The 15179-nt window shown below is 35.3% G+C and overlaps 1 protein-coding gene across 2 annotated transcripts in view; it reads left to right on the forward strand.

The window, feature by feature from the left end:
• The window catches only part of AEBP2 (AE binding protein 2), a 66869-nt gene that overhangs the window by 5889 nt on the left and 45801 nt on the right, over positions 1-15179 (forward strand). For both annotated transcript variants that reach the window (XM_019714646.3, XM_019714645.3), the window contains exon 2: positions 13889-14096. In XM_019714646.3, coding sequence (XP_019570205.2) covers positions 13889-14096 — 208 coding nt within the window. The remainder of the gene's footprint in view (positions 1-13888; positions 14097-15179) is intronic.

Genomic DNA, 15179 nt, shown 5'->3' on the forward strand with positions numbered 1-15179 from the left:
GTATGCAAAATTTATGGGGGCATGTCTCTGAGAAGATGTCAACAACTTTTATCACATTTTCAAAAGAGTTTGGTCTAAGTCAAGAAGTACCAAATTAGAGGAGATTCAGAGGTGCATAATATGTGTTAAAAGATTGGATAACTCAAATTAAATTTCTGTAAAAGCCATATTTTAAAAAATGGGTGTGGGTATGGAAATCTGAAGTGGGTAGTCCCCAGAGGGTATTTTTTAAAACTATTGTTTAGGAGCTGTATAAAAATGCTTAATATTTTACCAAAGTTAAATGGAAATTTTGAAGTTAAGGAGGGAGAAAGTATAGACAGTGAGGTGATTAAGAGTATAATATGAGTCAGAATGTTTCAATTTGAGTTCTGGCTCTCCTAAGCTGGGTGACCATGGGACAGTTATTGAAGTTGTTTAGCATCTTACTACTCTTTCAGGTTTCTCATCTGTGAAAGGAGTGGACAGTAATAGTTTTTTTCCTGTAAGATTGTTGTGGGGATTACATGTAGAGTATTTGCCACACAGTTTATTAAGCCTTCATTATAGGATAGGTATTTACTTCATAGGTGCACAGAGAACCTCCATTATGTGCAGGTACTAATCGAGGTGCTGAGTATATAGCAGTGAATAAAACAGCCTCTGACTTCGTGGGTGGGTGAGACAGACTGCACAAATGAACTGATAATAGCTGCTGATGATCTGTTGTTATGAAGCAGTAAAAGATCTTAAATGCCAAAAAGTACTGTACCAACTATTAAATGCGTGGCAAGTTTCTGAATGAGTGCTGCAGAAACTTGCAAAAGAATAGGCTAGATCAAAATATTTCATTACAAAATCTAAATTTTAATCAATTTTCATTAACATGTATTCTGTGGTTGACCTAAAAAGCCTCATAGTACCTTTTATTTTTAGTAGTTTTTAATTATGTAAGTGAAGGCACTGTTCTATTAGTAAAAAGCTTTGAGGAATGTTTTCTAGTAATGGTAATGGATTTGCAGTGATCTAACCATATGTTGAATTCATTATTATGGCTAATAGTTTGCATTTGTGAAAACAATAGTTATGTAGACCTTAAAACTAAATGGACAATTTGGGGCATGGATAGAAGATCAGATAGGTGTTTGAATGTTTAAAAAATCAATTTTTGAGCATTTACTGATGGTTATCATTGTGCCCTGTTCAGTTATAAGAAGGAAATATGATGGTATCTCTCCAGATACTTAGTTTTTAAAAAGATGATTCCATTATTTTCTAGCTTTTCTGTAAATTGTGACACAAAATTAAAATTGGAGAGTATTGTAATTAATTACTGAAGTTTTGGTGGGAGTGGGGAACGACTGGATTTTATGCTTATTCTAGAAAGCTTCAATGAAACATGAAGAAAAGAGCCTAGCATATTCAGGCGACTTCCTGCCTACGTCAGAGGATCCACATTGGTTGGAACTGGAAAGTAAGAATTAATGGCTAAAGTGGGACTTTTCATGCCAACTTGTATACACACCTTTCTCAATATAAGTTTGTGAGTCAGATTCTTTTGTCTTTCCCCAATTTTTGTCTTTGTAACTCTTACTCACATTCAGGTCTTACCTTGAACATTTTCTCTGGCAAACCATCCCTCATTCTTTGTTAGACACATTGCTAGCACTCCCATGTTCTTCATTGCCCTTATCACAATTTGAGTAATTGTTTACTGTCTATTTATCCTGTTAGAATGTGTGCTCCCTGAGAGTAGGAACCATGTCTTGTTTTTAGCATTGCTCTCACCACAGCACCTGGCACAGTGCTTGACCCTTATTTTAGGTATTCTTAAATATATTTGGGATGAATGATGAAACTCATGTTTACAAGAAAATTAATTATATGTGGCAAATGTAGAGAAGGAAGGTTTGGGAGCTGGGAGTCCAATTAAGAGGTAAGAGGAGGAGATGGCCGGTTAGCTCAGTAGGTTAGAGCCCGGTGCCCTGCATGGGCCACTGTGAGCTGCGCCCTCCACAACTACGTAAATTAAAACAACTGCTTGACTTGGAGCTGATAGGTCCTGGAAAACACACTTAAAAAAAAAAAAAAAAATAGGAATAATTAGTACAGGTGTGAATTGAAGATACTTGAGTTAGGGTACAAGTTGGGGGAAAAGTCACTCTTGGGAAACTGAATCAAAGGAAAGAGAAACATTTCCTGAGTTGTCTCTAACACAATTATTATGTTACTATTTGTGGGTGGAAGTTTTATTTCTTGAGGTTTTAATTGGAACAATAGTTTACCTCCCCCCGCCAGACACATCTATTACTAAAATAACTGAAGGAACATTGGGTAGTGAAAGAGTGTGAAGTTTAAGTCAGAAAGATTTGAATTATTTTAATTTAAGGTCTCTTAAGTTGTTTGCTTACCTGTAAAACAGAAATATCTTAGTGTTATGATTAAATGAGATGGAATATGTAAAAGGGCCTAGGGCTGTATTTAATTCATGGTCATTTGTCCTCCCATTTCTCATAACATAGAGATGTGGAAAGAATATTCTAGTGGGAGTAAGTAATCAGTATTGTAGTACAGACTTTACTAGATAATGCGTGCAGGAAATTTGGCAAATCATTTCATTTCTTTGAACTTCAGATTGATTCTTTTTCTTAAAAGTGGGGTTTTTTGACTAAACACTATAATTTGGATCTATCCTTTAGACAAACCGAGAATATTGCTGGTATGGTTTTGTTGTATCCAGGATCTCAAAGGAACTTCAGATAGGTACTTCTGGGTTCAAAAATTACCAGAATTCTAATTTATATTTATGGTGTTGTATTGAAATATTTGTTTCTGTTTGTCATCTCTAGGCTGTAACACTTTTAAGATTAAAATTAGGTCCTATTTATTTTTATACTTCAGCACTTACCTACCTACGTTTACCTATTACACTGCCTATATTGAGTGACTCAGTAAGTGGTTGAATTAAACTGAATATGGATGTATCTGATACATACATCTTCTTTCTCACAGTCATCAGTGTGGCTGCTTGAAACAAGGAGGAGAACCATTCTGTGCCTTAAGTCTTCCCCCAATTTTTCCAACAGCATATTTGAAAAAGCTTGTGATTATTTACATCTAAAAAAGCAAACTTCCCCAACTTAATTTTGTTCTCCAACAAAAAAATTAATTTGCATAGTATTTTAGGAGAAAACTGTCTAGTTTGTTGAGACTGTTGAGCTTATTGAAAGGATTTTTGGAAGTTCAGTTTATTCCATCCTCACAAACAACTACATGAGGTGAGGAGGTCCACAGAGATTATAACTTGCCCAAGTCACACAGCTCCTTTAAAATGCAGGCAGTCTTGGCTCTAGATGAGGTCTTACTAGCTACTATACTGCCTGTGTGACTTGTAACAATCTCGAGCAGGGAATTTTAATTAAAATTGTTTCAGTAAGTGGCTGTTTAAATTTTCAGCCTGTCTCTTTTGTGAAGCATTCATTTACATTTCATTGTGAAACCTCATTTTCATTTGTAATATTTATGTATACATAGATTATGTAGCCTAGATCTCTCTTAAGACTATGAAATATAGAAGTTAATTTTTAAAACATTAAAAAAATACTTTAAGTGTGTTTTTCCAGGACCCATCAGGTCCAAGTCAAGTAATTGTTTTCAATCTAGTTGTGGAGGGTACAGCTCACAGTGGCCCATGTAGGGCTTCGAACCGGCAACCTTGTTGTTAAGAGCACCGGCCTCCAACCAACTGAGCTAACTGTCTGCCCCAGAAGTTAATTTTTAAGTGTTGTAGCTATTCAGTCTTTAGAGGAATAGAGTCTTTATTAGCATTTTATCTCTTTAACACTTTTCAAAGTCTCTGATTTGCTTTCTCTGGTTTTCATTTATATTTTGAGTTTCTAGAAAGATGAAGTGTTACCAATTAGAGAAAACACAGATTTTAGAAGGGTATTAGTATTCTTCAATAAATACATTTACTAGTTCATTTCTGAATTATACAATTTTTGCCATTACTTTTTATAAATACTTGTTAAAGTACGGAGAATGGATGAATCAGCAGTAGACTTCTTAGTGAATTAAATTCATGTTGGCAGTCATTTTAACACGTCTTTTGAGGTGTTGAGCGGTACTGTAGTCATTTTTGTCAGAAATGGTGTATACTGCAATCATCTGCTAAAATCATTTTTATGATTTAACACTAACTTAATAAAAACACCAAATAAATATGTGATTACTTCTTTATAAAATGGGCATTGTTCTTCATAGCAAATTTTTTGCATGCAACATTTGCTTATATAGGTATTTTTCTGGAAATCTTTTTAAGAAAGTAAAAGATAGCTCTTTATAGTGTAATTGTATTGAATTAGAATGTTTCAAGTATTGCAGTCTTTTTGAAGATAATTGCATGCTGATCTTAAGCTCGATGAAAAACGTGGGTGGAGTAATCTTAAAGGGAAGTAGACTAGAGATGAGAAACAAATTTAAAATAATATGCACAGTGCACAGTTGGTGATAGAAGAATACAGCCTACTTGTTTTCCGTAGGTTATATTTCATCATTGTTGCATGACAGTCCCCTTTGGCCAATTTAGTGAGTATTGCTGGGTCTTTGGGAAAATCTTTTGTCTTTATTTAGAGAAATAATTGTGGGGATAGAGAGTAATCTTTTTCTTGATTAGAAAAATCCATTTTAGCTTTTTATATTACAGTGATAACAGCTTGTAATTGCAATAATAAGTAATAATATCTTGGTTTTGGCTAATAATTTTTAGTGTGCCTTCAGTTAATTTTTATGATTATCTCAGTGTGACAAAGACATATATTTTATTTACCTTAAAAATCTTACTTAAATTTGTTACTGAAAACTTACGAACATTTACTGTGTGCAAGACACTAGCTAGATTTAGGAGTTTGTCCCACATGAGAGGTTTAGAGATGATTCGTAGTGCAGATCAAGGAAGCAAAATTCCTCCTACCTTAGGTGAGTAGACAGGACCATGGGGAAATTTGACTTGAGCACATATAAAATGTACATTTGTCTCTACTTTTTTTTTCCTTTCTAATTATTTCTCAGCGTAAAGACCAAAAAACCTACAGCACTGCAGCAGTTTGAAAGGCAAAACTAGTTGGCCTTACAGAAATCTGATGTGTTCTAAATTCCTTAATCCAGTTTAAGACCAGTTTCATAACTAATTTTTGTTCTTGGTAAGTAAAAACTAGAGTAACTGCCCCTTCGTCCCTGGAATGAATATTTGGAGTTGGATTTTTATATTGACATTGTTAGGCTCAGATCTGTTTCAGTTCTGAATTTGGGACACATTCTACCTGAGGGTAGTGTTGCTTTCTATGACTGACCTTGAATTATTTTTTTTATGAAGCTACTTGACTTGTAGAAATCAAATTTAATAGTTTATTTTGTTTGTAAAACTATCTGCCCAGATGAGTCAAATTATATGCAAATGCTAAATATTTTTTGTGTGTGCACATGCAATAATAGGTGTACAAAAGCAAAGAAACAACGTGTGTGTGTGCATACCAGATGAGACTGAGTGACAGTAATTTTGATGTGTAAAATAGACTGCATTTCAGTATTTTTTTTTCCCCTTCTGCCTCCCCCCGCCCTCCAATTCTAGCCGTTGTTTCTCAGTCTAGTTGTGTAGGACACAGCATCCTGGCCCATGCTGGTATTGTGAGCCTTACACTCCCCCCGCCTTGAGGCATTCGGTCGCCGGTCAACTGCTCACAGCAGTTCTCGGCCACTCACGCTGGTTGCTGGCCACTCACACTGGCACGCTGGCCACTGGCCACTCGTGGCGGCACACAGTAGCCCACGGCAGCACACAGCAGCCTGACGCAGCTCACACTGCCCTCAGGCTGCTCACGGCAGCTGAGCTCCAGGGAGAGCCGTTGTTCACAATCTTAGCTGTAGCAGGTGTAGCTCACTGGCCCGTGTGGGAATTGAACCGACGACTTCGGTGTTAGGAGCATGGCACTCCAACCACCTGAGCCACTGGGCCAGCCCTGCATTTCAGTATTTTTTTTAATCAGTAATTTAACCTGTATAACTGTGGCAGTTAAATTGTTTGACATTAGTGTTTTGTACTATGTGATTTGGGGCAAGCCACATAATTATCAGTCTCTCTTATCTGTAAGATGAGGATACTAACAGTACGTACCTTGTATGGTTGTTGTAAGCATTAAATGAGTTAATACATGTCAAACATTGTTACAGTTACTATGACTGCATGTGAATCCACTCCAACACTTAATGGGTTTAAAACAATTATTTGCTTACAAATCTACGATCTGGGCAGGGCTTGGCAGGGTTAGATCATTCTTGCTCCACTTGGTGTCAGCTGAGAGCAGTGTAAAGGCTGGAGACTGCATTCACTAGAAAACTCACGCATATATCTGTCACATACGTGGTGCCTGGGTGGAAAAGACCCAAACAGCTGGAAGCTGGAACAGCCGGAGCTCCCGGCATCTGTCTCTGGCTCTGTACTTTCTTCACAGGATCTCTTCAGCACGGTGGCTTAAGAAGAATCAGATTTCTTTCCATGGTGGTTCAGGGCTTCCAAGCCTTGTGTCCGAGAAGAGCCATGGTGAAGCTGTATTGTCTTTAGGAGAGCCTTAGACATCTGGCAGTATCACTTCTGCAGCAGTCTCAGGCCTGCTCAGATTCAAGGGGAAGTAATATAGACCCCTCTCATCCTCCCTCCCTGCTGATGCCACATTGTAAGAAAAGGATGATGTGGGAAGGTGTACTTTGGTTTGGCCATCTTTGGAAAATACGGTCTGACACAAGCACGGAGAACAATGCAGGATATACAGCAAATACTAGGTATTAGCTGTTATGATAAAGAATGGGAAGTCAGATTTAAATAGAATATCTTGTGATACAACTTTTGATGTATTATGTTACATAATCCCCCCTTAAGAGAAAGTCATAAAATGTAACAGGTAGGCAGTTCATAGTATTTAAAAAAAATTTTTTTGGGGGAAACAGTGTGTTTTTCCAGGGCCCATCAGCTCCAACTCATTGTCCTTCAATCTAGTTGTGGAGGGCACAGCTCAGCGCCAAGTCCAGTCACTGTTTTCAATCTTTAGTCACAGGGGGCACAGCCCACCATCCCATGTGGGAATTGAACCAGTAACCTTGTTGTTGAGAGTTCGCGCTCTAACTGAGCCATCCAGCCACCCCAGTTCATAGTATTCTTGAAGTACCTGTTTCTTGTAACTGGTCAGTTTTAGTTTTTAATCCCTTTGTCAGTGCCTAGAATAAGGAGCAGGACACAAAATAATTGTCCATTCCAACAAATGGGAGTGGAATGTTATGGATAACTCAGAGTTTTACTCTTAAAGTTGTATAATATCTGGTATACAATTTGAGAATTTGAAAAAATACAGGATCCTCTTAAATGCTTTGCACTGTTTTGAATTGTAACCTTTAATAATTTTGATTGTACATGTGAAAGAGACATAGAGTAATGTTGGGAAACACCAGTGGAGAGCTGCAACTTTGTTAATCAATGTCATATTTATAAGAAATTGAAGATTCTTATATTTTAGTTTTTTTAAATTCGTAGTGAGTGGCAATTTTTTATAGATGACTGGAACATCACCTGTTCGCCGAGTAACACCTTATATTGTTGCATGATTAGATTAGGAAGCTCCTGTGTGTGTTATAATGTTGTTTACCTACAATTTGATAAGTAGTTTGAAAACTATGTATAATATACTTATGTCCAAAGCTTATTACCAATTTCAAAGGTAAACATAAGTTTATAATGTTTGCTCTGACTCTGTTAAATGTTCCTTACTTAGACCAATAGAATTTTTGTTGCCCTGTATTTCATGCCACTTCTTTTCATGTGGAGGACCATGTTCCATTCTTAAAACATTAGAATACATTCTTAAAACATATAGAATACTTGTTTTATAATAATTAACATACAAACTATGACCAGAAGACTTCCTAAAGATTGTTTTTCATTGACAGAACAAAAATAAAACAGCCTTGATCCATTAGAGCAGGGGTGTCCAAACTTTTTTCAACGTTTTTCACCAAGGACTATATGTGGTAAAATACACAAACAGCCGGACCACTCACTCGAGGTGAAGTACGTATTGCCTCACCTGGTTTATTTAAGTAAACTAAATATATTTTTGGAATTTGCTGCAGGCCAATTAACAATGGATCATGGGCCGCAGTTGGCCCGGGGGCCGCAGTTTGGACACCCCTGCATTAGAGATTAGGGAGGTTCTTTTGTGGAATCTTGATCACTAACTTCCAGATCTTGTAGTTAGATGCCAGGATCATCCTGTTTTTCTACTACATTCTTATAAGTTTATGGTACATTTTATCCTTTCTGTCATTTATTCTGTATATAAAATACAGGTCTAACTTTTTAATGTAAAAGTACTATCCATTTCATAGTAGTTTGACAATTTTGAGGTCAGTGGTTGAGAAAACAATTTGCAGACTTTGAGTAGTGGATGAAACTTTTTTCCCAGATGGATTTTTATATGGAACCCCAGTGCATGAGACATATTAAAATGGTATTTTATTAGTATTTATTTATTTTTTGTAAGAACCTTTTACATATTAAGGCTCTTAATTCTTGGTATGCTGATTTCTTTTTTCTTTTTAACCCCTTCTTCCACGCCCCCCCACCCCCACTCCGGTTCAAGCTGTTCTTTCTCAGTCTAGTTGTGTAGGACACAGCTCCCTGGCCCATGCTGGTATTATGAGCCTTGCGGTCTAGTATTTATTTTATAAGTTTAAAATTTTAACATTAATTTATAAAGTCAGAAAGTAAAGGTTTTTAGATGAATTTAAATTTGAAGTAGGGTTTGTGGATGATACAAGTTTATTCCAGTTTTAGCATTCAGTTTATTTCCTTATTCCTTTTTGGCTGCTTAGTCTTGAAGATTTGACTTGCGAATATGGGGAGCTTGTCTTTCAGACTCCATATAAACTTTCGTTCTTACTGATGGAGAGTTGTAAAAGGGTATTACTAGTATGGAAATTGTTTTCCAAAGACACCATTACTTAACTATCTTAATTGTCTTTATATTACAAATGTGAAAGTGACCAGCCCCTCCAACTTAAGCAATAAAATTTAAATAATTTCATGTAAGCCCTTTAATTTGGAACTAGCCACCTGGCTACTCCCCTAGGAGAGTAGAGCTTGCAACAAGTTTAACGGTGAGTCTTCCAAGGAAGACGTTTAATTGGGTAAAGCATAAGGTGTGCAATTTGCAGATCTAATTTTATATGAATGGACATGTGGAGACCTAAATTAGGGTTGGGAAACACCAGTGCAGAGCTGCAACTTTGTTAATCAATGTCATATTTATAAGAAATTGCAAATTCTCATATTTTAATTTTTTTGAGTTACTAGAGTAAATTATACTTGATTTCAAATTATGCACCCATATCTTCTTTAGGTCCCCTGTTCTCAACTCTCCTTTGAAGTTAGAAATTTCAGTAGCCTAGAAATCATTTCAGAGCAGGGGGAAGAAGAAAAGGACCCAACGTTGCCAAGGGAAATCCACAACACAGATGAATTTCCTTACAGATAGCTGAAAAGAAGGCTGCAGATAAGGCTGTTCTACCCATTTGACCTCAGAATGAGTTAACTTCAGAATAAAATAAAACTGTTCCAGGTAAAAATAGACTTTCCTCTCTGTTTCAGAGAGATGGTTAAGCTCAGATAGTCTAGAACAGTGGTTCTCAAACATTTTGCCCTGAAGGACCCCTTTGCTTTCTTAAATATTGAGGAATGTGAATTATATATCAGCTAAAGTGTTTAAAAAGTTACTGAAGAATCCACGGAGCTTTTATTTATGTGGGTTATATTTATCACTTAAGTGATTTCCAATCACTTAGGAATGGAAATTAAAACCAAGGACTTTTTAAAACATTAATTAATTTAAAAATAAACCAGTTATATGTAACAAACAGTATTTTAATGCAAAATAACTTTTCCAGTAAAGCAAACAGAAGTGACATTGTTTTATATTTAATGTCTTTAATGTCTGGCTTAACAGCTAGTTTCTCATGTGCTTCTGCATTCAGTCTGTTGCAATGAATTTGTTTGGTTGAACTATGTGAAGAAAATCTGGCCTCATACAGACATTTAGTTGGAAAGGAAGGAATATTATAATAGCCATTTTAGATAGTTTTGTGGCTTTTTGATGATATGCCAAAACTTGACAAATGATATTTTAGGAGTTATTTGCAATGTGGAATCTGAAACCATATCAACACATTTCTTGTTCTGTTACATTGAGATCATGGTCTTGTCCTTCTCCGTCATGATTACATAGCATACATGTATTGCTTCCTTTGCTCCTGTATCTTGTCATCTAGCAAGCCCATCTTCATTTCTCAGTGTTGATATCCCTGTTGACTGTGGTCAAGTCCACCATGCAGATATTTTTCTTGGAAGTAATTTGAGTTCTCAAAGAAAAGGCTGTGCTTGTATGTATACATGAGTTGGCCCTCAATTGGTTTCTAAGGAAGCCATTTTCATAACATCCATGTAGTTAGTTACTCTAGATGTTAAAGTGGAAAACTCTGGTCTGCCAGAAGCTTTCTTAACATGGTCCATGGAAAAGAGGAAAAGGGAATGTTGTGTTGAAAATAATCTCATGTCCTTTCCTAAATAGTGCATTGACATCTCTAATAATGTGTGTGTGGGTTTCTTTTTTGTTTGTTTTTTGTTTTGTGAAACTCATGGATTTTCTGCAGTCATGGTGTTTATGTGGCTGTATGCAAATGCTTTAGTTCATCATTTTATAATACGAGACACTTCCTTAGATACTTTGGTTAGTCTCAGTGGGATAATAACAGTGAAAGAGATCTTTTAGAGTTTGCTTCTTAAAATGTATGTAGTGGCAACATCAAGAAGTAGATGCTTGTTAAAAATAGTGTCTCAAGTGTTACCCCAAACCCACTGAATCAATCTGCAATTAATAAGATCCCAGGTGATTCATATACACATTAGTTTGAGAAGCACTGCTTTAGATTATTGAAACTATCTGAATAGTGTGAGTGTTTTTTCTGGCTTAGGTTTTCTTCCAAATACCAGGCTGCTTTTGTTCACGTTTTATAGAATCAGTAAATGTTCACTAGACATAATTACTCAGTGAAAAAATTTAATATATATATGATCCTAGCAGTATTACAGATCAGGTGAAATGTCACCTTTTAGTTCTGATCATCTTGTTATCTTACTGTTACAGGAAGAAGGACACTGCTTTCTATGAAATTGGTATCTAGCTCAGGGTTCTGTCACACTCAGAAATCACCTGTAACTTGTCTCCTGTCTCCTACATCAGGATTGTTGCCTTCAGATTCCAGCATGGATGGATCTGGAGCCAAGAGGGAGCCTACAGGCTTAAGATTGGACACTTCGTAGAAGTTGGGGAGTCTAAGAAGTGCTGTGATGTAGGACTCCTGTTGGCCCTGCCTGGTTGTGGGAGGCTCTGTGGGGTGCTGTGCCTGTGCGAGTGCTTTTCAAATCTTCCGAATCATGGGACCTGCTCTTCACCTGCTCTGCCAATGGTAGACAGAGTTCATGCTCTTAAATCTGCATTTCATTGTCCGTTTATGAGAATCTGTCCACACAAAATACTCTTTTTTTAAGTGAATGGTATTGCACACAGACTGATTAAACAGTGCTTGAGTGTTCATAGGTATTTGAACTGGTACGGTTCCTCTTCGGTGGTAAAGTTACTAAGCAAGAGTATGTTAAGCAGTAGGCAGATAGACTATATTTTAGTTGGATTTATCACAAGTATAGGAGTCTCTTGACCTTGTTTTACTTTGCAGTCTAAAGAAAATTGATTTGGTTTCATTTTCAACTAATTTTGGACTTTTAAATAAAAGGAGTCCAGTTTTGTGGTTAGAAATGATACGTAAAGGTATATATAGAGTGAAAGTTTATCTCCTGCTCCACCCCCCAACATCCACAGAGCTTTTGCCTGTAGAGGATAGCTGTATCTAAATCTATCTTCCTCTTCCACTCACGTATGCAAATTGGAACTTAACTACCCTGCTCTTCAGTGTGTTTTAAACTTAACTGTACCGTGGAGGTTATACCACAATAGGTCATTGAGACTTCTCTCTTTTCCTGAGATTGTTTATAAATTGAGTGTGATTTGGTTGTTTACTTAAAACTGTTAATATTTTAATTGCTTTTAGAGTTGCACAAAAGTATGAGCTTCACAGTTAAAATATTTTAATATATGAAGCAAGTGATAAGGAAAATAGGTAACCAATTCATGGTTAAGGGCCTCATGAAACTTGAAATTTCTAGGGCTTAAATAAAAAGTTGTGATTCAGTGTAGGAAAACTACCATACCCACAGTTTATTTCTGCAAAAAAATAACAATTTATGAAAAAATACTCATTCAAGAGCTGATTTGTATTTGAGAGTTTTACAGAGATTAAAAAGTTTTAGAATGAAGTTTTAGAGTTGAAATTTAGAATCTATATGTTGACTGGTAAGGTAGTTAGCTGGATGAACTTAAACACGTGACTATCCTTTAAAGGAAAATGACCATTTTTCTTATCTGAAGCATCCTACAAGACCATTTTTGTTAGCTCTTCTAAATGGGTGCATTTGATGTTAGACACTAATTATTAAGCTTACTTAATTGGTTAAAATTCAGTTTGTTACCGGTAGGTGTCAGCAAATAAGATTGTAGTGGTATAAATGAATGCTCTTAAATTTTAGAAGGTATGTGCTGAAATAATTGTGGTTGAAGTATCATGTTTGCAAGTTGCAGATGATTGAGACAAACAAATTACATATAACCAGTAGGACAAAATATTGTTGAATTCAGACATATACACTTTTCTGTGTCTGAAATTTTCTGTAATAAAAACTTGCGTTAGAGAAGCATACCTCTTAATATAACATAATTTTCATAATATACTGGTACTTAAATTGCAAGTAGCTATATAGTTTTTGATGGATTTAATCTGAAAACATTCTCACTGTTGACCCTTCTGTAATTGAAACTACTTCCATGTAATTTCTCTGTTGAGAAGATACTGAAAAAATAAATGAATTGCTTTTCAAATGGAAGCATAAGTGTGTTACATTTTATTAAGATGTGAAATTTTGAGCATTGAAAATTATTGTCATTACTAATATAATTTTTTGGTAAATAAAAGGATTACCAATATGTAATATTTTGTTTAGTAAATAAAAAGTAAAAGGGATTGATTGGTATTTTCAGTCTCTTGATGGATAGAGATTAATTTAAAAAAAAAGTTGAGGGCCAGGAAAAAACATTTTATTCCAGTTTTGGTAAAGTCAGAAAGTTTTATTGCACCCAGTGTTTTCTCTTCTGCTTTTTTTATTTAGAAGGGAAAATACAGCAAAATTTCCCAACTTACTTGAGATGGAAAGAGGTAGAATGTGATGGCAGTTATATTCTCAGATAAGTGGATAGAAGAAAAGATTTTGGGTCAACAAGTGATTTGGAAAACTAAAAATAATCTTTTGATTCTGAATTATTTACAGTGGGAAACTATTACTTTATCATGCTTCTTAGAATGATGGAAGGGATGAAATGTTATGAACTGTGTGTGTGTGTGTGTGTATATGTGTGTTTGGTTTTCTGTAGCATATAGTATTGGGGAGTTCATATCTGCTAAAAGCTGCTTAACTTACCCCATACATATCTGGTTTTGAGGTATTAGCATTTTTTTGCCTTGATTTACACTTTATTGTCAACTAAATAATTTCAAAGCAGTGTTGTTTTCTAAAGGAAAATATGGGTAGTATGATTTGTATGGAGCAGAATATCAAGTGGTAATCTTAATTAAATATTTATAATATCATATTCATGTTAGTGAATTTCTAGGAATAACAGCCTTTTTTCTTCTTTTGTAGCATAAGCAGTACTATAATGGATGTAGACAGCACAATTTCCAGTGGGCGTTCAACTCCAGCAATGATGAATGGACAAGGAAGCACTACTTCTTCAAGCAAAAATATTGCCTATAATTGTTGTTGGGACCAGTGCCAGGCTTGCTTCAACTCTAGTCCAGATCTGGCAGATCACATCCGTTCCATACATGTAGATGGTCAGCGAGGAGGGGTTGGTTTTGTGATTTCTTTTTTTACTTCCTGTTTTCATTAGTTTTGTTAATTTATAATTGCTAGTTAGGCTTTTTTTTGTCTCTCAAAGTAATTTGGGATTGTTTTTACACAGGCTTTCTTTTTTCAAATTGTTTTTTTCTTTCTTTTTTCTTTTATTTACTTCCCACATACTTGGTAGACTCAAATAGAACTATATGTGTTGGATTTTAATTTGCTCTGAGGTATATTACTTTGAAGAAATTAGACTTTTTGAAATATTACAGTGGGAATATTATAAATGAATATAATGTATTCCAAGGTTCTGATATTTTGAGTTGAGGACATATAGGAATTGGCACTATTGAGGATTTCTGTTGTTAGAGTGGTCCTGAATTATCCCTGATGCTGAAATTAACTGAAGATACTTGGTACCAGGATTAGTATATACAATCCTATTAAATGACAACCCACACCTATTATTTGCAAGTGAGAATTGATCATCTTTCCCAGGTCTTGCCAGAGCTATCTTAGATAAAAAGTTCTTATTAGTCAATATTGACATACACCCTTTCAGGACACATTTAATTGTGTCAGTTCATATAATTTTTATTAAGTAGTGAATAAAGAGCTAAGCAAATGAATTGAGTCAAAGTGTAATGGGCCAAAATATTATTTATAATATTAATCATTTTTTCAACTTTATCTAGGTTTGTTTTGAATAGTTACCACATTTAGTGTTTTTTCCAGAAATTAATATCACATTGTAAGTACAGATAATTTATTAGGCCACATTATTTCCCATCACCCTGCCATCACTGTTGAGATATACTAATACTAAAATTGTTAAAATCCATCAGGGTTTAAGTGAGCAGGCAACTGGTTCTAAAGGTTGTATTGATAATTAGATTATATTGTTAATTTTTAAAAAAACATGCAACCATATATAAACACCCCTAACATTTTAACTTGTGGTATTACATTTGAAATTTAGGAGATAATTGCTGTTTTAACAATATGTTATAATGTGTCAGCAGTCTTTGGATTACTCAAGCTTGATAAGTAAATATTTGTCTTACTAGATTTAATATATACTGTGTCCAGG

Source organism: Rhinolophus sinicus, chromosome 1 (assembly GCF_057876585.1).
Source record: "Rhinolophus sinicus isolate RSI-liver-muscle chromosome 1, RSI-T2T, whole genome shotgun sequence".
NCBI classification, from domain to species: domain Eukaryota; kingdom Metazoa; phylum Chordata; class Mammalia; order Chiroptera; family Rhinolophidae; genus Rhinolophus; species Rhinolophus sinicus.